We start from the raw sequence: 24,166 nt of genomic DNA on the forward strand, positions 1-24,166 counted from the left end.
AAATAAGCAAAGTAATCTCTGAATAGTGGCATGTAATCTGTGTATAAGGCTAAGTAATCTGTAAATAGTAATACATATACTATATTTTTTAGCTAATATACCGTATTTTATAACTGTTACTTATACCATTATAATCCTTATGATGAGACGCATCTAATGGTGTTAAAATTGTATAGATAAGGGGTATTTTAAAAACATTATTACTGAGTGACAAGTCTTATACTGAAAGACTTTAGACCTTGAATAGAGGCCTTGAATAGGTTGGTAGTGGCCTCGAATAGTGGCCTCGAATTAGGGACCTGGCAGCGCCTGTAGCGCCTGGCATGCTAGTTGTTCTAAGAAGGTTATGGGGCAGAATGGGGCCATGTTATTTTACTACTTGCACCTATTCTGTGGGGTAATTTGTCTGGAAAGCCCGTCATGGTAATCTGTAAGTAGCATCATTTTTAGTACCTAAGTTTACGAGGGATATTGTTTGGCTGATTTTAAATTTTTAAAATGGAAGAATTCTTTAAGAAGGAAGTTTGTCCGTGCGTAACTTTTAAGCGTTTTTATTAGGTATATTTTTTAAAAATAATGGATTTTACTAAATTCTCCATTTTTAAAAAAAAGGTCGAAATATGTACTGTTTTAAGCTTTTTTTTAAGATATTAAAGGTGTTAAAAGTGTTAAAAGGTGTTAAAAGTTGCTGAAAGGTATTAAGGTTCGAATCTTACGCTTTTTTTTTTTTTTTTAAAAAAAAAATTTTTTTAAAGAAATTATAGTAAAAGCCGGTATTTAAGTTTGCCGCTGCTATTGGGCTAGCTAGCGGGTAACGGGTTAGTTGGTGGCGGGCGGGCGAGGCGCGTAACGCGCCGACCGCCCGCCAATAGCGATACGTGATTGATTTTTAGTCCTTTATAAACTTGGGCTATTGTAGTGCCCTATAGGGGTGCCCTCTTATATAAACCGTAAATATTATTGGTCGATTTAGCCATTTTCTCTTTCCTAATGGAGGTGTAGTTGAATGCCAATTTAGGGGATAAAGGTATATTTAGATCCCGTGTCTTTTCCCTAAACATGTGGCATACCTCGTACTTGTATTCTTCTCGGTGTAGATGCTCTTCTTCTTTTTTTTCTTCCTCTTTTTTTCTTTTTTTTAGAAGGCAATTACAATATTGGTTGTGACCCCATGACGAGAACTAATAATAGTAGCAGCTAAGTGACTTAAATGAGGTACCTACCTACCTCTTATTTGAAGAGGGGCTGTATTGAATAGGTACCGACTTCAACTCAACAACCCGTATTAATCTGTCCGGTTCCAACTCTCTTTTACAAAGGTGAATGTGACAGTCGTTAACCCTTAGGTACCTAGATGAATTGTTTCTAGAGATGCTCTTCAATATCTTCCCACTCAGCCCGGCTAACCTGTTAGCTGTGTGTTTGCTGTTAATCACCGTGCTTTGGCGTCGGTATGCTGCTAAACACGCCAGTCTCGTCGCGTACGAGAAGCGCGACGATGTAAAAGGCATCCCTTCGACGTTCCCCTATGTCTTCCCCCTTCTAGGAAATCTCCCAATTATGTACTTATGGAACCCGAAAGACTTCGTCTTGAATCCCAAGTAAGCACTTCTTATGCCATTATCTATTCCAGTGACCAACCCATCACAGGAACTTCTTCCAGAGCGCGCACCCTGTTCTGGTCAAAATCCTTACTCAGGAGTTCTACGTGGTCCAGGGCCCAGAGAACGTCAAAGCCCTCTTTAAGGCTTCTTCGGTGTGCACATCAATCCCCTTCGTCAAATTCGCTCTTGGGTACGCTTTCGGCTTGCCAGCTAAGGCCCTGAGTTTATATGACAAGGACGACTCTGGTGGTGGCCATGTGCCTCACCCGGGGAGCACGGTGGAGGCTCGCAACCGTATTGACTACCGCGGGCATCAGTCCATAGTCCAATTTCTAGAAGGCAAAAAACTTCTGCCTTTCTGGAATAGGTTCGCAGACGATATCACGCGTCAATTGTATAATTTGTACGGTCGCATGGGATCTGACTGGGAATACCGCGCTGATCTGATGAAGACCATTGGGGATGAAGTCACGGTCTCGACCCTTAATGCTCTTTGCGGCCCATACCTCCTGAAGCTAAATCCAACTTTCCTAAAGGACTTTTGGGACTTTGACCGCAACTTACAGACTTATCTTCAAGGTACAGCACCGGGAAGCATATGGTAGCGCACTTGGCTAACCCTGTTCACAGGGATCCCTTGGTTTCTTGCGCCGAGGGCTTACGCGGCTCGAAAGAGGGTCCTGAACGCCGTCAAAATCTGGCAGCAGCACGCAAGGGATCACTACGACGACTCCGCCATGGGTGCCGACGGTGACGACCCGTTCTGGGGGAGTAGCTTCTTTCGAGAGCGGCACGAAATGTTTCTTGAAATGGACGGTTTCGATCACGCTGCTATCGCATCCCTAGATTTCGGAGCAATATGGGCGTAAGCTACAGTCCCGGCCCCTTAACGTCAAGATTGATACACGCTAACTTCTCGCATAGAGTAAGGAATTCTATCGCTACTGTATCATGGGCTATTTTCGAAATATATAGGGATCCTGAACTGCTTGCTAGTGTGAGGGCCGAGGTCGATACCTGTGCTACCAGAAGTGCGGATGGCCGCATCCAGTTCGATATAGACAAATTGCTTCGTTTGCCAGTCCTCCAAGCTGTATATGCTGAGACCTTGAGACTTAGGATGCACTTCTACATCATTAAGATGCCCGATAGGGTTGACATGAAAATCCGAGACTGGATTATATCGAGGCGAAAGGTAACTGTTACGTTGACGACAGCTGCACATATGGATTCCAAAGCGTGGAACACTGGCTTAAATAACGAGCACCCCGTCAACGAGTTCTGGGTTGGACGATTCCTTACTTATTATCAGTCTGGAAGTGAGCCCTGCAACGGTCAGGCGTACGGTTCCACCCCCGCGTTTTCAACAAAAGAGTACGAAGGATCATGGATTCCCTACGGCGGCGGACCGAGACAGTGTCCCGGCCGGCATTTTGCGAAGCGCCAGATATTACTGACCACTGCCTTAATAATCAGCTTGTTTGACTGCGAGATATCGGAAGAGGGAAAATCTGTGCAAGAAGATTTGACGTTGAAAGGATTCGGTGGTGGAATATCGCATCCCATTAACCCAGTGCCAATATATATAAAACAAAGGAGATGATACTTAATGCTAAAGGGGGACTGGCCTTTTAGCTAATTGATTCATTAGATTGAATTCAAAGTTAAAAGAACGCCTCCTTTTAATACATGGGTTTTCTTACACATTATGGCATTAACACATTTCCCTTTACCCTTTACCCCCACATCCTCGTAACCCCGCCCCCTTACTCCCCTATGCCAATTGCCCATTCATGACCTATGGCTTGTAATATAATGGCTCGTTGAAAACATGGTATCGGTGTCCTCTAACACCTTGTCCTCTGAATAGGGCCGGGAATCTCCATCCTTCGGGAACGTCGTGCTCTTTGGCCCTGCGGTTTCTTTTTTCCGAACTAGTTTCTAAAGCCGCGACTTGCGCTTTTTCGGCCTCACTCTTGGGAACTACGAATTTTGCGACTTGCAGCTCGGTATCGGTGATGGTACTTCGAGACACCCTCGCGTATCCTACCCGCTGTAGGCGTTTATACAAGATATATTCGCACCAGCGATCCCAATCGCGGGGATCTACGTCGTGCATCCCTGAAATATCGGAGACGTACGTGTTATAGTTGCCTTGAAGGGGCTTGGTCACTAGGTACGAGAGCAAGATCGACGGCCTTGGTGATGAACCCATCAGTTTAGACATATACTCGGTTTGTAGGCGGCGGTCTTCTGGATCCTCTTCCTGACCAGAATGGAACACAAAGACGTCCACCAATTCACCGTAAACATCAAGGGTCGCATGGATAGCAGGAGCTAGTTCACCTACGGGCGACGGAAGTAGATGATGTGTCGAATTCATAATAGGGAACTTTGACAAGAGCGCGGCACCCCAAGTATGCTTGTTCGGCCCAGGACCATAGTCGACATACATGCCTAGATCCTCGGCAAGAAATTGGGTTGTATCCCTATTGCCCATTATAATACGTTGTAAGTCGGACTCTAGTAACCCGATAACGTCGATTTCAAGTTCTTTTACTAAATCACGTATGCGATACTCAGAAGACCACATGTCGTTGTCAAGAGAGAAGTGGATGGTCCAAATTCCAGCAGTGATGAGTTTCGAGTCATTGTGGTAAGGCTTATAGTCGTTGGTCGGAAAACGTCGTAACGCAGTGGCGACGAAAAAAAGATGTATGATGCCTAGTCCTAAAGTGTGATATTTGCGATGTCGTGATCGAGCTGGGGGTTCATATATTTCGCGTTGGCGCGAGTGTACCGACGTGATGTTGAATATACCGGCGCCGATGAGCAACATCATTGTCGTCATGATCCAATCCGTGTGTTCGCGAACGAGTGGTCCCCCAGGGACGAAAGCATAAGCAACCACCCAGACATGGAATAGAACCATCAAGTTATATAGGAAAAATCCAAGACCGAAAGTAGTGGCGGGATTCTTCTTAGAGGCAATGGTAATGAAAGGGGTCGCAATAGCTGTTAAGTAAAAGGCGATAGTAAGGCCACCGAAGTACCCGAACCAGCCAGGATAGAGAGTGAGGACGGCCGCTCCGACGCACCCGACGCCATAAACAGACCAACTGCTAACTAATCGCGGTAGGCGAATTCCAGTTAACAATCCAGCTGTCATTGCCACTATTGTGAACCAACCGTGGGGACCAGAGAGAGGACCTCGGACTGGGTAACCATCCCACACCCATAGAATCATGGTGCTGGTATCAGAAAGTAGTGAATGCAGACCAAAGAAGAGACCACCAATTCCCAGGGCAGCTAAGAATGCTGAACCATTCTGCTTGTCATCTTCGGCGACGCCAGTATTAAGAGGCGCTCTACGGGTGAATCTGAGCGCAGCAAATACTGCTAACACCAATCCAGTCCCGTTATAGCCACCGTTGGCAGCGTGCATGATCGGCCATATCGGGTTGTTAGTTTGCCATGCATATTTGACGGCCGAGGACATTACTAGACCAACAGTCCAGGCTAATATTTTCGACTCGAGGCGGACCGGGTGAACCGATTCAGAGAACAGAGTAGCGGCCCATGCTAGACAGGACATTGCGACACCAAAACCAACTGTGAATAGTCTGTAGGCTGGACTTTTGACCTGCCACGCAAGAAGGCCGGCGAGAGACAAGAGATGACAGGCGCGTAGATTCTGAGTAATGAGCGAGCGGAATGGTTTAATACTAAGAAGTAAGGGCGAAATTGTAGACATTACGAGCGCTTCGTAACCGGAGATACCCATGTGCCAAAGTGGGAAGTACCAAATAACTACGCCCAGACTTGTGAGCATAGACCAGAAGACGAAGCCATGGTAGACCTCGGCAGCTGTGTCGAATACTTCAGGCCAAGAAAACTCAGCATCGAAGATACCGGCAGTAATCTTTCTCTTTTCTTCTTCGAGAACGGCGGTCGCTTGAGGCGATACGTTGACCCTGCGAAACCGATCAGAAAAAGTGACATGGTAATGCCGAGTCAACCGCATGACCGCATGACCGCATCAAAACTCGCCCGAACAGATGCCGCCGTCGCCCCTGAGCAGCTATGACATATCTGCATTGGAAAGACAAACTCGCTTGAAATATAGGAGCCTATTACATAGCGTTTACTCCATAAAGCCAGTTGATTATCGAACTCATGACAGATTCCGTAAGGGGATAATGTTCGTGATAGGTTGTACCCATCATGGAAGTCCCACAAACTAATCTGGCCAATGATCATCTCAGCGAAATAACGATATCCATAGACGAGTAGAGAAGATCTACCTTATCTTGGCTGGTCTATAATACTTATCGACCTCAATTGCTCCAAATATGCGGCTTCGTGTAGAAAACAAAATAGGGGCGCAGCATCTAGTCCCAAGCGAGTATGCACGTCATATTAAGTCTACCTGGGGAGCCGTTGTACGTACCCCTTACTCAAACCTTTCACATCCCTAACTACAATCTCGAAAGTATCGAAGTCGAGAGCAGTAACCGCGTCAAAGGCGACATCAAACAGGATAAGAGACCACTCGAGGAGCGAATAAATAGTGTAGGCTGCAAGTAATGAGCAATTTCTCCACCCGAAGCTTTGAAATAACGCGTACTAACCTCCTGCGATCCGGCGGATCTTGTGCTGAATGAAGAAGTAGACCATTGGGGGTATCATGCTGAAGAAGGCCGTTGCGAAATACTTTCTATACTTGATAGCTTTCCGGTTCGGTGGACTCAAGGCGATACAGCCAAAGGTCCAGGGTATAGTAGCTATAAGGTAGGAAATCATGAAGATATCGTGCCAATCATGATCGTCGGTCGAGGTCACGTAGGTCCACCCCCCACACGTAAGAGTCCTGAAAATACCCACACCAGCGATGAACTTGGGGAGGGCCTTTCCGGGCTTCGCGGTAAGGAGATACCAAAGGGTGACGAGTGCAAATCTAGGTCCGGAAGTCAAAGCTATGAAGAGCATAAAGAAAGATCGTTCGGGATATCGATCGCCTATGGTGGCAGAAACAGAGGGGAACCATTCGTCGGGATAGCCATAGAATTCATTCTTGACGATCTTATGGTAATGAAGGTACATGCCCACGGACAGGGCACTCAGGAAAGCGGCTGTTTAATCCCATTGATCAGTTGAGAAATGGTGTTTAGGGAGGGGCGCATATTTCACCAACCGTATGCGACAACAGTATGAACCCACGATACCCATTTCGCATTTAAAGTGGCTACCGTCATCCCGGTGTCTTTATCTTTATATTTAGATGACATATTCGCATTCCCAAGTTGGGAGCCGAACGAGCCTTGCTTGGGCAGATGTTAGAGTTGAGTTGCAAAAACCAAACCAAGAGATGAAGATAAAATCAACAGGGACAAGTCGCAACGAGCGCCGAGGGAAAGAGGCGGTTGGAAAAAAAGAAAGTTGCGTCAATGTTCCAATGCATGTGGTTACCTTCCTGCCTTCCCATTTGCTTCTCCGGATTTCTCGGTGGCCGCAATGTTAAATTTTAGGTACCTTTGTGTGGGTCGATGAGCCAAGAAACTTGGGTTCAATCCATGCTGCCATGCTTGTCGCGTGTGTCGTGCACGATGATAGGTACCTGCCGCTTGGTGGTCCAAGCTTCTAGAGGCTCAAAGGGTTTTATTGCTTAAGGTACCTAACCAAATATTCAAGATCCAAGATCCCACTAAAATTTAAGTCTGGGACGGCTGGACGGGTACCTATCTTATCTTTGAGATCCACTATAATTTTATTTAGTCTTTTGAAACTTTTCCCAACTGCTGCTTCTTACACAGAACCTATTCCCCAAGATTCCAATCTGGTGAGCAGACAGTCACCATGGCAGGCGTCCCCGAAAAAGCTCGATTCTTTCTCGAGCAAGCCGTTCCCCAGCTACGCGAATTTGAGGCTAAGGGCATATTCACTACCGACGAGATCCGTTCGCTAGTACGAAAGCGTACCGACTATGAGCACCTTGTACTGTCGCCTGGAAACAAGCCGACCGACTGGTTGAACTATGCCGCCTGGGAGAAATCCCTCGAAACCCTACGCGCGAAGCGATGTCGTAGATTACAGGTTCGCACTTCTTCCAAACACACGGGACAAGGACGGGTTTTCGGGATCCTAGAGAGGGCAGTGAATAGGCACCCAGGGAATATTGAACTCTGGAGGGAGTACTTGAATTACGCAAGAGATATGAAGGCGACCAAACGTTACCGAAAGATCATAAGCAGGGCATTAAGAATGCACCCAATGAAACCAGAACTTTGGGTACTGGCGGGTAGGAGGTCAGCAAACAGCGGAGACATGCAGGCGGCAAGGGACTTTTTCATGCGCGGAACTAGGTTTTGCACGAAAGACGCGACAATCTGGCTTGAATACACCAAATGCGAAATGCAGTGGCTAGAACGGATGGATGCCAAGAGAGGGAAGAAAGGCGGCGCCAAAAGAGCGATTCAAGAACAGGCTGAACAGAGCGACGATGAAATAAAATTCGCCGAGGAGAGAAGCGACGATGATGACGATGTTGATGAAAATGGCCAGCTCGTTCTCCCAGACCCAGGAAACTTCGCTGGGAAAATGGTTATTGACGAAGACACCACGAAGAAGTTGGAAGGCAAATCAGAAGGCAACCCTGCGCTAGATGGAGCTATCCCATTAGCTATATTTGATATCTCAAAGAAGCAACCGTTCTTCAACTCTACGGTAGCGGAACAATTCTTCGACCTCTTTACTACGTTCAATACCGTCTCCGCCCAGGCTCGACTCATCCAACACGTGCTGGACAGTATGACAGAGCTTTATCCCAACGATCCCGCAACATGCTTCTGCCATATCCGACAGCCATTGGTTAATGTCGGCATAAATACACCTTCGTATCCTAAAGCTCTACGGGAAGCGCTGGCCCATCTCAAGTCATCTCTTTCCACCACCACTGACAAGACTAAACTGGTTGAGAAGGTGGAATTGTGGATAGAGCCCATCCTAGCTTCTGAGGATCTCGATCCGGGTATCCGTACAGTGCTAGAGTATACCCTCCGAACATTACCTAAGCCTTAATAAAAACAAATTACCCCCAAGGCTCTATTTCACATTTTATAGGACCTTATTGAGTCTCGCCGCCTCGCTGCTTCACTACGTCCATTAAATACTCGAATTCGGAAGCGCTCACGCGGCTCACGCTTAGCCGGCTCTGTTTCAGCATCTGCATATTCTCAAGCGGTTGACCCGACTGGCCCATTTCACGAAGTTCCTTCAGTCCGATCTGTTTGTTGAACTTACTGCGGAACTTTACGTGCACGACGCTCCATTTCGGGTTATCGGGTTTGGAAGAAGCGTCGTAGTATGGTGCCTTGGGGTCATGTGCCGATACTAGCATACAGTAAGAAGCAAATCCGTGCAATCGGGGTGGAAAACACTTACGGTCGGGGGAATGTTCTTGCACAATCTCCATCGTACCCACGATGCCCGGCTCTTTGCAATTGGAGTGGTAGAAGAAAGCTACATCACCTTTCTTCATAGCCCGGAGGTTATTCCGGGCGACATAATTACGAATCCCTAATAAACTTGTAAGCGTCTAGACGTCATATACCTATATATAAAGCAGATATGGCCAGTCATCAGCTGGGAAACTGGCTTATTATGAAACGAAATCTTACCATCCCAGGGTTCAGGTTCTGTTCGCGACGCCAAGTCATCAATGGAGAATTTGACATCAACGCCGTTTTCAAATCGTGACTCGGGCTCAGCTTTTAAGAGCCAATATGACCTTTCTGAAGAGTCGCGCTTCTCATCCGCCTCGGACTTGGAGGCTATACTTGGCTGCGTGCTACTCTTCGCCTTCTTCGATTTTGATTTTTCCTACGACAACATTCTTAGATTCGTTTACTTAAAGTACAACAATGACTTAATACTACTGAAGAAAACACAGGTTCTTACTAGAAATGCCTTTGACTTAGGCAACTTCTTTGAAACCTTCTTCTGGTCTATTTTGGGGGGCTGAGTCGCGCCTTTTTCCGTCGACTCTTTCTCAGTAGTATTGGTTGCCGGGTCTGGAGCTGCTGGTTTGCGACGCGTGGACCTTCTTAGGCCGGTAGCGTCCGGCGCGGTCTCGAGCTGGCTTGCTTTTCGTTTTACCATGTTAAACGATTTAATTTCTCTATATTTAAAACAGGTTCAGAACGAACGAGTAAGATTCAAATTCCGGATATATTATTAATCGCTCGACGAACGACGTGAAGTTTGATGTTGTTCTAACTATCTAATAACGGTTTGATGCTTAAATGAGAGAGGTGCGGTGCGCACGGTCCAGATGCACGTGGGTATGTTCGATATATCTTTTTTACGAGAAGTCGAAGAGTCGAATCTATCTACTGCTTTTAACCTCAAAAAGAGAAATTATCTACCTCGGTATATATATGCCTAGCGGTAAATTTGCATATGAGTCCCCTTAATAGTCCTTACTAAAACACTAAACTATACCGCAGTTCCATTATATGACAGTCTTCTGCATCTCTCGCTGCCAATATTGTCCCGCCAATCCCTGCAAAGGCTGGTACCAGGTGTAAATGACGGCCATCAAGGGAACAATTTCGGATATGCCATGTTCTCCCAATGTTCGATGGAGCCATATATTTCGATACTCTCCATCGACTTCTTCGTACAGACATGGATCCATAACTTTAAACCACAGACCCCCATAAACAACTTCCTCAACGTGGAAATTTTTAGACCCCGCTATTTCATCCTTCATCGCCTTCATCAGCATGGGTATTGAGATGGATTTCTTCAACCCGAGCTGCGGTCTTACAGCATCGAGTACGCTTTTCAGCAAAGTCCCAAACGACATGTGCTCATACATGTATGCTTTTTGATTTTCGCTAGTAGCAGCAAGGATACACTGGTAATGTCACATTAGCTACTAATGTCCTCATAGTAAAGTTATATGCGGATAGACATACCATAACCTTGCCAGATGGACCTTTGAATCCATCTTCTTCGAGGTTGCGTGAGAGCCAGGCGTCAGCGCCATAGCAGCAATTGAGAAACATAACGATGTCGCACCGCGCCGCTTCGAGAACAGAACGAATGACGGGCCAGTCAATAATAGCATCATCGCCACGTCGGTTACCCCCTCGAGTTATACGAAAAGGCTGAGGCGTTGGCTCTCTGGAGCTCCTACGCCCGTGGCCAACGTAATAAACCACTAACAGCTCGTCAGGCTGTGATGCTCGAGTCCAGTCCCTTAAGAATTTGGCAGTTTTCTCGACGGGGTTATCGGGCATGATCCAGTAGTCTTCAGTTTGCCATCCCCACTTGGACAACGTATTCACTAGCTTAGCAGCTTCCTGCGCAGGTCCATATGCGCCATTGTCGAGGGGTTCACCGTCCCAATGGAGAACTATGGCCTTGATGGTGCGATATCTCCTTCTCGCTTCATTGGTGTTTAAGTCTGAAGCCGATAGTGTCAGTGACATTGTCTTCGAGCCGTCAATAATGATAGACTGTTCAGCAAGTGATTTTGTGATTGGAGAATCAATAACTTAAGGTATTGCACTTTATTCGTGTCTATTGAAATGATATATGGATAAGTAGAGGCTTTAGAATATGCTTGGGAGCTTTAAGGGGTCGTGACGAATTGGTACGGGGTAAATTAGGAAAAAGGGTTGGATTTCCATCTTACTCGGGGGCGGCGCAGACCCTCCTTATAAAATAGCTAGCCAGCAAGAGACAGTATTCTCCTCGTATCTTCTTCGAGAGCGCCATCAACTGCATAGGACCATTACTCTCAGGGCGTCCAGTAGAAGTTCTCAAAGTCCCGAAATTCCATCAACAACATGAATTTGCTGGATAAATATAGGCCGACAAGCGAGGGTCTGTCTCGGGAAGGATCACGAACTTTCCGCTCCCAAACTTTCCGCTCCCAAGCATGTACTCAAGCCGCAACTTGTTTCGTTGATTCTGTGTATATTTTGCACGAATCTATAGAGCGCCAACCCCAAGACACTCGTAACATAAAATATCAGCATATTGATTATGAGGCTCTTGATTATATGCTACAAGGAATTAACATTGAGCTCATTCAGCATGCACTGATATTATCGTCGGAGGCGCTTGGAGGCGTTCTCACTTCGCCCGCGTCTGGGGTGCCTTCTCCAAGCCCAGCTCCTTCCCCGAGCTTCTTGCCATCAGATAGTGAATCCAGTACCACCGACGGCGATCTAGAAGAAGACATTTCCCAGACTCGGGAGTTTCATCAACCATACGATGGCTACTATGTAGCGCCTAGATTTAGTTCTACCGCCGGATTATACCAATGGTCAAATTTTGAAAGTCAAATTGGTTTCCGCGAGGTTAGAAATAACGGGCTGCAGGACGCAAAAGGCAATGATGAGAGGGTATCTATCACGCCCAAGACTGGGGATATGAGCACTCGTACATATACAAAGCGGCGTAGGGAACTAAGCGATAAAAATCAAGATTCCGACGAGGGAAGCCTTCCTGCATCTAAAAGAGCTCTTTCTATACGGGAAACTCCACGCCCAAGATACGCCTGCCCTTCCTATAAGGCCAATGTAGCTCGTTACCTATCTTGCTCGCAATACCACCTTACTAAGATAAGTGATATAAGGCAACACCTAGTGAGAGCTCATCGAGGGCCAATACACTGCCCTCGGTAGGTATTCTATGATATTTGACGGAGAATTGTCTCGAGATGACCATATAAGACGTGCTTCTTGCGAGAGAAAGGAATTCGTTGATTTCGAAGGCTTAACGGCGGAGAAAATGCAGAGACTAAGGGGCGAAGCGGTGATGGGAGCGCCTAATGATGTTGAAAAGTGGTATCGTATATGGGATATCCTATTTCCCAGTGTTACTCGCCCTGCCTCTCCCTGCTATGACGGCGGGATGCTGGTGCCTCTAGGACTTATAGGGAACCATATAGCGACTACACTCCCTGCAACTATTGATCAGAGCCTAACTTCTGGGATGAGTATTCCACGGAGTGCTCTAGACACATATTTGCATGGGGCAGTTGAAGAATACCTACTTCGCTCAACTTGAAGATGCGCTTCAGCCAGCACCAACTTCTTGCCTAGCAAGAGAAATTAGACTTAGTTTAAACGAATTGGTTGCCACGGGAGCTTCAGTGCTATATAATTACAATCAGAGCGGCGAGCACGATGCAAATCAGATTAACCGTCAAGTACCGACCACTATGAGTTCAGAGCCAAACAACCCCCTTCCCAACACGCTCGCTGAAAGGTCTCCGGGGGCTAAAGCACAACAAATGAGGATATCATCTCAGACGGCTTCCAATGATGGCTCTACTTCTACTGAGGAATCCCACAGTCATGTGCCCGATATCACACGGCTGACATCAATTAGGCTTCCAAACCATAAGCGCCAACACTCCGATTCTCAGACAAGTGACCATACGTCAACACAAAGCCGAAGACCTCTCTCTAATGAGAGGTGGGAAGCATACAAAGATAAAATTCATCAGCTATATATAAACGAAAATAAAACGCTTCAGGAACTTATGGCGATCATGAAGGAGAACCATGGCTTCGATGCTTCGTGAATATTCTAATTGAGGGTATATAATATTTTATGCTAACGCATAGGATAGGGCTAAAATGTATAAGACGCAATTCAAAAGATGGGATTTTACTAAGTATAACAAATCTTATTCGTGTGAAAGTCCTCAGCGGGCAAAAGAATCACAGGACCAAGCACTGCACGGGCTTGCTGGTTCGTCAACAGAGGCGCCGGTCACCATTGAGGGCTCCCAGGACACTCATATGATACTAAATGATGAATGACCAACATTTTGAGTGCTCTTCTTAGACTTGTCCCTTCAATGTTGCAGGTGATAGCAGCTAGGTATAGACACGAAACGTGATAGTAGAGCTGCTTCACAAGCTTGGAATATCTTATACCTGCTTGTAATATCAATGGATTATATGCGGGCAGCATAATGATAACGATTCCACGAGCTTTCTTCTTTAACTTTGACAAGTTACGAATCAGATTTCATTTTTACATTTCATAATTTTAAATATACCAACACTTGTGCTTCAATTGGTTTTATACTCCCATGTTCACCTATCTATGTGCTATGTTAATAGGTAGTCGAAGCTTTGTGATGAATTAGACGCCAGGTAGTGTTAATATCTCGTCCTATACGACTAATTGCTAGGTCAAGTACCATGTTTTATAATATCTGGTCAACTTACGCTTATTGATAACCTGATAACCTATGCTTTGGATATGATGAAGAAATGAAGGGTCACATAACCAGGAAAGATATTATGCCTAACGAAGAGGGAAAATACGCGCTCCCAGATTTAGCATTGAGGTAAAAATTGTTTATTGGTGAACTTTCGGAAGCTATCCAGCTGGCTGGGCCATCATCAGCCTTGTTGATCCTTAGCGCTTATAAAGATCCCTAGCATCTCCATAATACAAGGCTAAGCTACCCTATCATGTCCATTTAAAAACGCATTTCGAAATTGGGTATGGTACCGCTGGGCTGAGTACTACCAACACAGACCAAGGGTTTGCCTTATTGGTTTAGTTCGGCATACAGGCATGCAAGCCAAGCTGGCCAAGCAACATAGTAGCTCATCCCGTGTAGCTCCAACGACGCAGTGTCCATTAGATTGACCATTCAGCTGTTTGTTTGCCTTCGAACCTGCGAACTCGATATCGCTTTTACCTAAGGGAGAACACGAAAAAGGATGAGGAGGCTTGCAGCTCTCCACATGGAACGTATCAATCCAATAAGCTGCCAGCTATGCTTGGTAGCAACTGTCACTTACCGACCCGGGTCTCTCTAATTTTCTTTTCTTTTCTATCTTCACATTCCGGGACTGCGACCTGCTTTCCTCTTGCATAATTTCCGGCTTCGTGAAAAGCCAGGAGTATAGTCGCAATGAAGTCACTTTTCCTATTGTTAGCCGTGGCGGCTAGGTTCTCGCCTATCTACGCTCAGACAGAAACTAAGGGAGGGGACGAGCCCACGGCTACCGAGTCAAATGAGGCGGTCACGCATACTGTCCGGGTCGGATTGCAACATGATTTTGAGCCTGATACGATAAACGCAAACCCCGGCGATACGATACGTAAGTCGTACTAGTACTTTCACTGAAGCAATACTTTAACATGTTCCTCTTAGGGTTCAACTTCTACCCCAAGAACCACTCCGTCGTTCGAGCAGACTTCAAGAAGCCCTGCATACCATGGGAATTAACCAATGACCCTGCTGAGAGCTTCTTCAGCGGCCCGGTGGAACAAGATACGCTGCAGACGCCAATTCCTACTTGGGATTTAAGGGTGAACAGTACAGACCCAGTCTTTTTCTATTGGTAAGTGTAACAGATCCTGAGATTATAATTGTGACGCTGATAAAATAAAAGCTCCGCACCCGGGTCTTGTATTGATTGGAAGATGGTTGGCGTCATTAACCCGGTATGCGTCTAGTGGCTACCTATCATGTTAACAATATGTGTTTCTAACTTCGGTATAGAATAAGACATTCACTTTGGATATCCAAAAAGAGTTTGTCGCGAACTCGACGTTTCAGCTCAGCCCAGGTGAAGAATTCCCCGACGAATCATCGCCCACCAGTACAGCAGGGTCGGGTAGTAATCCAACGTCGACGCCCGAAGACTCATCCGGTGGGTCCGGGGGAACATCACTCTCCGGCGGGGCTATCGCGGGGATTACTATCGGAGGTGTTGCTGTTGTCGCTATCATTATCGCCCTAGTCTACATCCTAGGTAGGAAAGGTGGAATCGAAAAGGGTTACCGACGAAGCAAGTTGATCAATACGGCGCCGCCGCAGATAGTCGAAGCGAACTATAACGACTATGGTGCCAAGAGTCCTCCTATGGGCTCGCCTTACGCCGTGTCGTACGCGGATCCGTACAGATCGCCAAGTCCGGGGGCCATAAGCTCTCAAGTTGGAAGCCCGCATAATTCGTACCTGGGGCATCCGAGTCCTGGGATTCCACCATACGGTCCTGCCAGCCCTCCTTTTCCTGGGCAGGAACAATACCCATTGTTGTAAGGATATCCATGCCATTGCGCCCCAAAACTTTGGAATCTAACATCGAATAGTGAGGCACCTGATTCGCAAAGGAATCCGCCAGTAGAACTCCCCGGGAGCATGGATCATCCACATTTGCGTTAATAAATAACGTATACGATTTAAAGCATAGCATCTACATAGATTGCTGCTCGGATACCTTCAGGTTATTCCGCATAAATACTGTAATGGAAAAATGGAGGGTTGGATATTGGATACCGATATTGCATTAGCATGGCGCTGGGGGTTTTATTGACTATTGCTGTTTCCATGATACCTAAATACACTGGTGCTATATTCATATGCTATAACGATATTTAGGTTGTCATGTTGGTTAGGACGGGAAATGGGCGGAATATAAGCCTGTGGTTTATATGGAAATGAAATTGCCTCACCTAATACGGAACGGTACCTTAGTGAAGTGAGCTTCGCGAACCCCCAGGGCGAGATAGGAAGATGTACTTTCCCTATCTTTGTTCTCATCGAGTTGGTCCGTATAGGTAACTGAGAGGCGCCTGGTATTTTATATTCCGAAATGATGGTTGAGTGTATGTATATCGAGTCGCTTAGACAAAATCCCGTCTTCCAGATGTCGTTTACAAAGCTACAACCGTGTGTATTTAAGGCTATGAATAAGATAGTAGGTAAATTGAAGATGTGAGTAAAAATAAAGAATTATGGTGTCATACATAGAGTTAATGTCAGGATAGTTGAATTGAATTACAAACGCATGCTTTTCTCTCCTATTTTAGTGGCTTTGCGCGCCTCTTATATACCCCTGGATCTATCTTTAGCATACCTCCTATTCCCTGATATATGAGTTCTTGGTCTTATATGTCTTGGCGGTCTAAACATAAGTCGGGGTTACTTTCAAGGTTGATAGATGCCACAGAAATAATATACCAGGATATAAACCTTAGTTAAGTCGAATTCCGTAATAGACGTGGATGATGATCTCATTCATTAAGTGAAGCTACGATGATGCGATATTAAATAAGAATCTAAATACCATCATTCTTATCCTTCAACGCTCCACCAATGCCCGTTTTATGCTATAGCGGGCGAACGGGGTGTTAAAGAACAGAGAATATAGTATAGATATCTCAAAAGCATTTCTAAATCATACATTTTTGATTAAGAAACACTGTTGCATTATCACGACGTCTTTTACCAATTAAGTTATTTATCATTAAATCCTAACGTCTCTAGCAACTAGTAGTCTATCATTTGTCTTTTAATTTTAACGGTCCCCCCCCCCCAAATGGCAACGTAGCAAAAGGAGCACGGCTTCTTTGATGTTTACTTAATGTCTATTTAAAGTCTTATAGTATTAAACACTGATGGGCACCAAGTGCCCCCTTTCTCGAGGCATAAAAGCTTTAAATTTGGAGCTTAATACTAAGTGAGAAATGTACAAAGCTATGAGCGTTGTTGATAGAATTATTAGCTACATATTGCCTATTAGTTCGTCAATAAAATTTAAAAATCGCTCTTAACAGTTTGTCAAACTCTCAAGCTTAAAATCGGCCGTTAAATGATATCAATCACGTATTTAGGTGATTGTGCAACCAATGGGATTATCAGGAATTAGGTATCTATGAACAAGAAGAAAAAAAAAAGAACCGAAACTAAACCCTTTCTGATATATTAGATGGCTTGCCTAGGTATGCAGGTATCTAATACGATCAGCATTATCTATCACACTATAAGACATTGTTAGTATATCCGAAGGAATACTGCTTAAGTCTCTTAGGTGAAGACTAACAGTGGATGCTTAAGATATATACGAGGTCATCAAGTAAACGATTATAGATTAAGGGAGAACTATATGGCATTTCTTCTATAATAAGTTAGAAAATATCCGCGTATTTGCACGGAGACTGATCCGGAAAGCGCGTGATATAAAGGAGCCTCGGAGGTACTGCTCTAATCAAATTGAGCGTTTACTAGCTTAGTGCCCCAGTCACACCGAAGTAGCTTCCATTCAAAAGCATACAATGAGACATACCATATGGCTCACATGGTCTTAATAGACGGTTTTAATAGGTTGCCGAGGTAGGCGTAATAACCTCAACCTTGTGCTGCTATCGTCTTGTTTAAGGAACTGTGGAATCAGGAACTGTGGAATCATCGAAGATTTGCTTTCATCCCAATAATGGTGAACCCATAAGACGAGGATGGGGAATAAATATATGGATATACCTCTTAGATAGATAAGTCGTACGGCTAGGAAAGTAAGTCTGTAAAAGCGTTGCCCCTAGGTGATAAGGGTCGATGGGTCAAAGGGTTATGATGGGAAGGCTGTCGATGGGGCGATAGTAGATGCTTCTTACGGAGATTTAGTCAAACCTGATTCGTAGTTTGGGTCGTGTGATCGCTCTTTGTTTTGATACGAACCGACTGCCTAGTATGTGCCATGCTACGATCAGTTGAAACATAAAAATTATTACGCAAACATCGGACGATCCGATTTGAATGGTGTAAACCCAGGTCGCTGTGGAAGGCTTGGTGGCCTGCTCTGGCGCCACAGGAAGTCCACCCCTCTCCTCTACGTAGGTACACTCTTCTATACATACACGATGTACAGTATGTACTTGGAGTCTACCTTCGGTACCTCCATCACGAGACTTCTGCTACGAGCATGCACTGCTCAATGCCGGCTGCGGTTTGCCCTTAGTACACTATAATCTCACCGCGACCGTGTACATGCAGCCTCCGATGCTTCGCATGATGCATAGTCGATAGGTAATCAAGACAGTGAGTTAAAATTCTAGTTCCAGCAATTGCCCTTTTGATCGAGGCTTAGTTGTAATTGGAGAATTAAGAGCTGCAGATTTCGGCCAACAATTCGTAGCAATTGATCGGAGCTACCGCAGAAGATCTTCCCTCCATTCTGCCATTATGACAGCCTTCTATTCTATACTACTACCTTGAAGATAAGGTGGCGAGAAGAGTTTGGGGGCTAGACTTAACAGAGGACATACCTATTGTAGGTACTTCCTAAGGCTAGCCTGAATTCGGATACGTCCGCGGGGGAGTCATACAGGATTGATGCCTAGTTTTAGAGGGTTTGATATTTGAACTTGTAGGACTTCAAAATGGGTCTCATGATATCACAAGTGAAGTTGTTGTTGCGTTTGTTCGAAGTGATGTGACGTTTGTGGTGAAGTCGGACCTGTCCGAATCTGTTTGATAATGAGCTCTTTGATAATAGGCGTTTGCGGAGACTGTGGCCAGCCATTCATTATCGAGTCTCTTCATTATCTAATAGGTACACAGCCACTTCAGCCAACTCAGCCTCATCGATTGAGGCCAAAGTGGGTTGTTTCGAACCCTCCCCAGCGTTTCTTAGTAGGCGATGCGAATCTGCCTAGCGTAGGGCTGAATCTTGGGAATTTGCGTAATTCGCCATCTTCCGTAGTCCTAGACGGGGTTTAACCTAACTAGGAAGATGGGATCTTTTGCTTTCCATCCATCGTCATGACCGAAACTTCTTGAAATGTGACGAAATACTCAAACCTCTTTGCATCAAGATATTGGAGATATAGTCGGTTGCCTCACGGATGTTCTAGGGGTGACGCTGGCGAGCCGGGTATCTTTGGGGGCCACTGAATCCTTCCCTGGTTTTTGTTCTTTCGAGGACGAGTGTATGGTAAGTGTATGTTACAGATAAGCGCGGAGGCCGTTGTTATGGGCCGTGGCACAGACGCCGTAAGCACCTTCGCAAATCTATGTAGTAAAGTGGTGATACCTTTACATCATTGAGGATTAGTTTTAACGAAGTTTTATATAGGTACCTATTCAACGTGGACATGCTGACGCAGCGCATCGTCCAAAAAGTAGCACTAATGGCATGGCACGTCAGCTGTATTCAATATTTGGCTGCTCATTTCGCTCCAAGTTAATCCGAAAAGCCGGAAAGAGTTATGATAAAAGCGATAGAAAATATATATTTCTTACATTATTATCTAGGTACCTAACGTAAGTTCCGTACAAGGAAAAGAATGGGGTGTAATATTTTTGGCAAGTATTGAACTTGTGACAACTTATTTAACCCGTACGCGTAATATGGTTGTGTATGGTTTGTGTTGAATTGGGAAATGTGTATTAATAGCATTGTTAATAAGTTATTGGGTGTGCGGCAAATATTGCAAAAATCCGGAAACGAGGATTGGGCACCGACAAGCGACACGGAGATGAAAATCCTTCACCATGCAACTGAAGCTTGCTAAAGCTGAGCTGAGCTGAGCTTGTGTTTGACATGTCTCGTAAGGTTCCCCTTTCCATCTCCCTGTGAGAATTCTTGAGGGTGTGTCTACAAAACGCGGTGTTGATAAATTACGAGCTTTCTCACTAATTGATGTATGAGGTATGTATGTAGGTATGCACCAATTGGTGAATATGTACATCTATAGTCCTACATCATATCTTTTTTTGCTGCCTGGGATTAGTGTAAATTACCCAGGGTAGGAGGTAGTTTTTCTACATGCCTACACTAGCACGAGTACCTACATTAGTTAAAAGTTAGCTGATTGATAATAGGTACCTTATCTGCTTATGTACCTGATAGTAAGAAAAAGTAATGTAGCCTAGAATTGGCACATAGCACGTGATATACAACCCTTGGCTAAACTGTTAATGGTCAATTGAAGAAGAGGGGTTTTCAAGAGAGAATGACTCTTTTGTTTTTCCACTTCTGCATTGTACATACAATTCATTGTACGTACATTATGCAAGATTTGGCAGAGCAACCCCGGACTTTTGCGTCTCACCAAAAAGGAACAAATAGCGAATTGCCAATTGTCGTGTTTCCCGTAAAGGTGTAACTTTCTGTTTACATGTTTACACAGAGGGCACGTGTCCACGAGAAACATCAATGTTCTAGATCACCAACCTTGGAAGTCAGATAGTTCTCACTTCTACTGTCGGTACAAATGCTTTTGCCGGTGTAAAGTGGCTGAGTGTTTTCCGATCCGGGGGATGTTAATTCTTACATAGTAATGCTGTACCAGGCAAACTACCAGGTAAACTACCCCTGGTATCTATCGCGGACTTTGCAGCTTTGCCACGCTGCGACCAGCTACCCTGGGATTTGGAGTCTTTGGGGCCTTGCATCGATGTGCGGGAAGGCTATGTCCTCCACACTTGACACCAAATCACATCAAATCACATCGAGGTCGATGACTCTCTCGGAACCCATCTGGTCGACGAGATGCATCATAGCGGGTGCAAACCGTCTGCAGGTCACCACCTCTCGCATTGGTAACTAGTTACTAGGTAGCTAGCAATCTAGCCCGTCTAGCTACCTATGTAGAGCTTACCTTAGGTTGTCACCCCCATTACCGCACACTGCATTCCGCAGAATTGGACATGTAGCAAATAGGACGAGTCGAGAGATCCGTTCATGCACACCCTTTAGTTACTACCTATACCTACATGTTCCAGAATTCCTCTCCGGCAGAACTACTTTCCTACGTTGATTCTTAGAGTCACTCCCCGCGCATGTCTCACGCCGCGCTTTGTATCATGCAAGTCACTATCCTATTTGCTTGGTCTACAATTCTTGTAACTAGCTGTTGTAACAGAAATCTCTTTACGCGCTGATGTCAACCGAACTCGCCTTTCCAGCCTTATGAGAGAGGGGAAATGTTCAAGGGTTCTTCATCGGTGGCCCCTCTTTGGGTTGCCTCTTGCGCATCCTCCCGTCTCGAGTCTATCACAAAAAAAAATTCCCAAAAAGCTCGAGTGAGTGGCTGAAGAGGGCGATCAAAACTGGGATCCCTCATGGAACGAACCCACGCGGTTGACCTTGCCATGGCAGCATGGGTGGTACCGCGCCCATGGGTGTGAAGCTACACACTCAGCTACACACCCATCCAAATTCACCTTGTACCCCAGTCCGGTCACCCGTCTCGTCTTCCTTAGGCCAAACACTGCCTCTCTCGGTTGTGAACATTATTGGCTCAGTTTGGAAACATACCATTCCTTTCTGGTGTGCTACCAATACGGAAGAATGATTCATCGGCCCTGGTAACGCAGGCACCCAAGGAGCGAACATGGGTCAGAGGGAAAGGGATGCCGAACCCCTGCTCGAAATTATTATGTACACCACAAGACGAGGGAAAAAAAAAAACTACAGGTATGTACGTACAGAAAGTCCTAAGAATTTCGATACTCCCATACTTAAAGCACTGAACCCTACCCCCCATTCCTGTTAGTTTTACCTCTCTACAGCACATCTCGTTGGATCGTCTATCTTGAACCACCTTACGGAATTCAAGAAGGTGTCAGTTACTAGGCACCAGTCACTTCTCGAAAGCATACAAATTCCTCAGGTTTTCCCTTCCATACCACCCTGAGAATTCCCTTCCCGATGTCCTCATGTCTCTAAGCCCAGAAGCTGAACTCCTTATTAACTGTTCCGTCTCTGACACTGCCGACTGACCACACTGCCGTGGCATCTTACCCAAGGATTATCGTCAACAACTCTGTCTACAACCATAAACGTTCACCTGGATTAGTCTCAACTGAAATCATTCCGGCTCAGGCCAGCGTATCGCTCGAATCGCATTCTATCAACAACTTCCGAAGTAACCGTCCGAGACCTCAGATTATCCAACCTAATCCACCGCGCATTAGTCGCATTAACACATCACCAACCGACACGATGTGCCATAAGAACATATTTACCTACGTTTACCCTGACGGGCACAGCGCTGAGCAGATCAAGCACGACTTATGCGACAGCTCGCGCCACGGCCTACCATGCAAGCTCACCAAGACGTTCCAACACCCAACGGAATATGTCCGATCCGGTCAATTAAGCCCGCCAGGATACAGCTTTGGCCAATTCCCGCCCACTCCACCACTCTCGTCTCACTCCGCTTCTGACTCGGAGCACTCTTCCAAAGGGCGATCAAGTGTCTACATCAATGGCGAAAAGGTCATCGATCTTAACAGGCGCTCGTCGCGACGCGACAAGGGTGAACGCGCCGGTGACCATACAGTCTACGTTGACAGCCCGCCACTATCGCGCACACCACCCCGCAAATACGACATACCGCGCAGCATGCCTTCTAGCCCCCGTGAAGAGACTATCCGCGTGCGCGAGCCCCGGCACCGCGAAACGAGCCCACACGAGCGCAACAGGTCTACTTCAACTTCATCGCACAGCCGACCTTCTATCGAAGTCAAAATAGTCAATGAACCGCGACACCGGCGACAAGGGTCTAGCAAGTCGAGTTCGCAGTCGCAGGATAGTGACGAGGAGGAACGTCGCCGAAAGCGCAGGAACAGCCACGTTCGATTCGAGGACGAGGAAAAGAAAGACGAGAAGAAGAAGGATGAGAAGAAAAAGAAAGTCCAATCCGAAATTGAACGCGCGAATGAGGATATCGCCAACCGGCCTCCTGTGCCGACTACAACGGTACCAGCCAAGACACGATACCGTCGGGGTTCAGTAGCCGTTGATCCTAACGATGCGGCGCTTGTACTTGCGATGGACCAGATGAGCCTAGAGCGCGAACGCAAGGCCAATTTAGACCGCGAGAGGCGACGGCGCGAGAAGCGAGCCGCTGAGCAACGCGAGCGTGAGCGCGAAGAAGAAGAGGCGCAAAGGCAGCGACTGAGAGACCGCATGGCTCCCAGCCGGCGGGCCACTGTGAGCGACGCCCGAAGCCTAGGGCGAGCTCGAGAGAAGATAGTTTACGATGATGGAAGATACCGTTGGGAGTAAAACAACACAAAACCCGAAAAAAAAGGTCAAAACAGTGTAAAACTCTTGCATGTAAAAGGATACGACTACGGCGTTGGACTAATGATACCTGGGCACTGTGATGATTACTTGGTTTGTATTGGATTTATTTGGTTTGCTTTTTCCCTGTTTCGATAGACAAATGCATGGCTGGTTTTTTTTTTTTTTTCTATTATTCACTGTTCAAGCCTGTATTGGTATCGCTCATATACAACCAACTGGTTCATCCCCTTTGGTTTATGAGATTTTAGGGAACTGCAAATCCGATTTTAAGAAACATTTATCTGTTTTTTATACTTATACCATTTTTACCTGTACTTATCGTACCCGCGATATCACTGACATGTATGTAGTTACCGTAGATAGTATTATTAGATTCGAGATACCCAATAGTTAGAGCTACGTTAAAAGGAGTAGCTTAGCTGACTCAAGACATCCAATAGATTACTAGGATTAGTATGTACAATGTTCGCCTGGTCGACGTGGAGAAGTTGTTGATATTACTATTTCTGTGCGACAAACAAATTGGTTCAATGGTATTTGTCAATGAATGCTACCGTCCGAATACCCTAGGCAACGAGCTACCCCTCCAAATCTCCATCCCCAAAGAGTAAGGCGACTCGAAATGGTCGAAGGTCAGAAAAAGACAAGGGGAGGGACGAAAAAGAAAAGAAAAAAAAAGTTGTGCGGGAGATACAT

The 24,166-nt window shown here is 45.8% G+C and overlaps 8 protein-coding genes across 8 annotated transcripts; 5 read left to right on the forward strand and 3 right to left on the reverse strand.

The window, feature by feature from the left end:
- The first annotated feature begins 987 nt into the window (after window positions 1-987).
- F5Y00DRAFT_232983 (cytochrome P450) lies at window positions 988-3,376 on the forward strand. The gene is made up of 4 exons (XM_048007241.1): window positions 988-1,601; window positions 1,651-2,183; window positions 2,235-2,469; window positions 2,529-3,376. The coding sequence occupies exons 1-4, from the start codon at window positions 1,372-1,374 to the stop codon at window positions 3,205-3,207; spliced, it is 1,677 nt and encodes a 558-aa protein (XP_047866193.1). The 5' UTR covers window positions 988-1,371; the 3' UTR covers window positions 3,208-3,376.
- Window positions 3,377-7,160, reverse strand: F5Y00DRAFT_232987 (Frag1/DRAM/Sfk1 family-domain-containing protein). The gene is made up of 5 exons (XM_048007242.1): window positions 7,074-7,160; window positions 6,799-6,928; window positions 6,236-6,736; window positions 6,055-6,181; window positions 3,377-5,578 (listed from the first exon to the last, which is right to left on the reverse strand). Exons 2-5 carry the CDS (start codon window positions 6,890-6,892, stop codon window positions 3,403-3,405), a joined length of 2,898 nt encoding a protein of 965 aa, XP_047866194.1. The 5' UTR covers window positions 6,893-6,928; window positions 7,074-7,160; the 3' UTR covers window positions 3,377-3,402.
- Window positions 7,161-7,401: 241 nt separating this feature from the next.
- F5Y00DRAFT_35678 (U3 small nucleolar RNA-associated protein 6-domain-containing protein) lies at window positions 7,402-8,704 on the forward strand. The gene has a single exon (XM_048013535.1). The coding sequence runs from the start codon at window positions 7,461-7,463 to the stop codon at window positions 8,679-8,681; it is 1,221 nt and encodes a 406-aa protein (XP_047866195.1). The 5' UTR covers window positions 7,402-7,460; the 3' UTR covers window positions 8,682-8,704.
- On the reverse strand, window positions 8,705-9,922 carry F5Y00DRAFT_35689 (DUF55-domain-containing protein). The gene is made up of 4 exons (XM_048013537.1): window positions 9,561-9,922; window positions 9,281-9,482; window positions 9,045-9,179; window positions 8,705-8,993 (listed from the first exon to the last, which is right to left on the reverse strand). The coding sequence occupies exons 1-4, from the start codon at window positions 9,759-9,761 to the stop codon at window positions 8,728-8,730; spliced, it is 804 nt and encodes a 267-aa protein (XP_047866196.1). The 5' UTR covers window positions 9,762-9,922; the 3' UTR covers window positions 8,705-8,727.
- A 474-nt stretch (window positions 9,923-10,396) lies between these two features.
- Window positions 10,397-11,199, reverse strand: F5Y00DRAFT_35683 (uncharacterized protein). Its single transcript, XM_048013536.1, has one exon. The coding sequence runs from the start codon at window positions 11,096-11,098 to the stop codon at window positions 10,502-10,504; it is 597 nt and encodes a 198-aa protein (XP_047866197.1). The 5' UTR covers window positions 11,099-11,199; the 3' UTR covers window positions 10,397-10,501.
- Window positions 11,200-12,840: 1,641 nt separating this feature from the next.
- Window positions 12,841-13,447, forward strand: F5Y00DRAFT_260566 (Clr5 domain-containing protein; the record flags this gene model as incomplete). The annotated part of the gene is made up of 2 exons (XM_048011031.1): window positions 12,841-13,202; window positions 13,255-13,447. 2 exons carry the CDS (start codon window positions 12,841-12,843, stop codon window positions 13,445-13,447), a joined length of 555 nt encoding a protein of 184 aa, XP_047866198.1.
- A 698-nt stretch (window positions 13,448-14,145) lies between these two features.
- On the forward strand, window positions 14,146-16,351 carry F5Y00DRAFT_233000 (uncharacterized protein). The gene is made up of 5 exons (XM_048007243.1): window positions 14,146-14,749; window positions 14,803-14,992; window positions 15,044-15,095; window positions 15,154-15,692; window positions 15,747-16,351. Exons 1-5 carry the CDS (start codon window positions 14,560-14,562, stop codon window positions 15,817-15,819), a joined length of 1,044 nt encoding a protein of 347 aa, XP_047866199.1. The 5' UTR covers window positions 14,146-14,559; the 3' UTR covers window positions 15,820-16,351.
- A 5,765-nt stretch (window positions 16,352-22,116) lies between these two features.
- F5Y00DRAFT_35758 (uncharacterized protein) lies at window positions 22,117-23,879 on the forward strand. Its single transcript, XM_048013538.1, has one exon. It carries the CDS (start codon window positions 22,382-22,384, stop codon window positions 23,447-23,449), a length of 1,068 nt encoding a protein of 355 aa, XP_047866200.1. The 5' UTR covers window positions 22,117-22,381; the 3' UTR covers window positions 23,450-23,879.
- Window positions 23,880-24,166: the final 287 nt, after the last annotated feature.

This window comes from Daldinia vernicosa (assembly GCF_022497035.1).
Source record: "Daldinia vernicosa strain CBS 139.73 unplaced genomic scaffold F5Y00scaffold_15, whole genome shotgun sequence".
Classification (NCBI taxonomy): domain Eukaryota; kingdom Fungi; phylum Ascomycota; class Sordariomycetes; order Xylariales; family Hypoxylaceae; genus Daldinia; species Daldinia vernicosa.

What these genes read in the sequence shown, in the direction of transcription:
- F5Y00DRAFT_35678 (XM_048013535.1), top strand. Translation starts at nt 7,461, where the DNA reads ATGGCAGGCGTCCCCGAAAAAGCTCGATTCTTTCTCGAGCAAGCCGTT.
- F5Y00DRAFT_232987 (XM_048007242.1), bottom strand. Translation starts at nt 6,892, where the DNA reads ATGTCATCTAAATATAAAGATAAAGACACCGGGATGACGGTAGCCACT. An exon ending in GATCCGCCGGATCGCAGGAG is followed by an intron (nt 6,182 to 6,235) that starts GTTAGTACGCGT and finishes CATTACTTGCAG; the next exon opens with CCTACACTATTTATTCGCTC. An exon ending in GTGAAAGGTTTGAGTAAGGG is followed by an intron (nt 5,579 to 6,054) that starts GTACGTACAACG and finishes TCGGTTTCGCAG; the next exon opens with GGTCAACGTATCGCCTCAAG.
- F5Y00DRAFT_232983 (XM_048007241.1), top strand. Translation starts at nt 1,372, where the DNA reads ATGCTCTTCAATATCTTCCCACTCAGCCCGGCTAACCTGTTAGCTGTG. An exon ending in GACTTCGTCTTGAATCCCAA is followed by an intron (nt 1,602 to 1,650) that starts GTAAGCACTTCT and finishes AACCCATCACAG; the next exon opens with GAACTTCTTCCAGAGCGCGC. An exon ending in GATTTCGGAGCAATATGGGC is followed by an intron (nt 2,470 to 2,528) that starts GTAAGCTACAGT and finishes CTTCTCGCATAG; the next exon opens with AGTAAGGAATTCTATCGCTA.
- F5Y00DRAFT_35683 (XM_048013536.1), bottom strand. Translation starts at nt 11,098, where the DNA reads ATGTCACTGACACTATCGGCTTCAGACTTAAACACCAATGAAGCGAGA.
- F5Y00DRAFT_233000 (XM_048007243.1), top strand. Translation starts at nt 14,560, where the DNA reads ATGAAGTCACTTTTCCTATTGTTAGCCGTGGCGGCTAGGTTCTCGCCT. An exon ending in AAACCCCGGCGATACGATAC is followed by an intron (nt 14,750 to 14,802) that starts GTAAGTCGTACT and finishes TGTTCCTCTTAG; the next exon opens with GGTTCAACTTCTACCCCAAG. An exon ending in CAGGAACAATACCCATTGTT is followed by an intron (nt 15,693 to 15,746) that starts GTAAGGATATCC and finishes AACATCGAATAG; the next exon opens with TGAGGCACCTGATTCGCAAA.
- F5Y00DRAFT_35758 (XM_048013538.1), top strand. Translation starts at nt 22,382, where the DNA reads ATGTGCCATAAGAACATATTTACCTACGTTTACCCTGACGGGCACAGC.
- F5Y00DRAFT_35689 (XM_048013537.1), bottom strand. Translation starts at nt 9,761, where the DNA reads ATGGTAAAACGAAAAGCAAGCCAGCTCGAGACCGCGCCGGACGCTACC. An exon ending in CTAAGTCAAAGGCATTTCTA is followed by an intron (nt 9,483 to 9,560) that starts GTAAGAACCTGT and finishes ATGTTGTCGTAG; the next exon opens with GAAAAATCAAAATCGAAGAA. An exon ending in AGAACCTGAACCCTGGGATG is followed by an intron (nt 9,180 to 9,280) that starts GTAAGATTTCGT and finishes CAAGTTTATTAG; the next exon opens with GGATTCGTAATTATGTCGCC.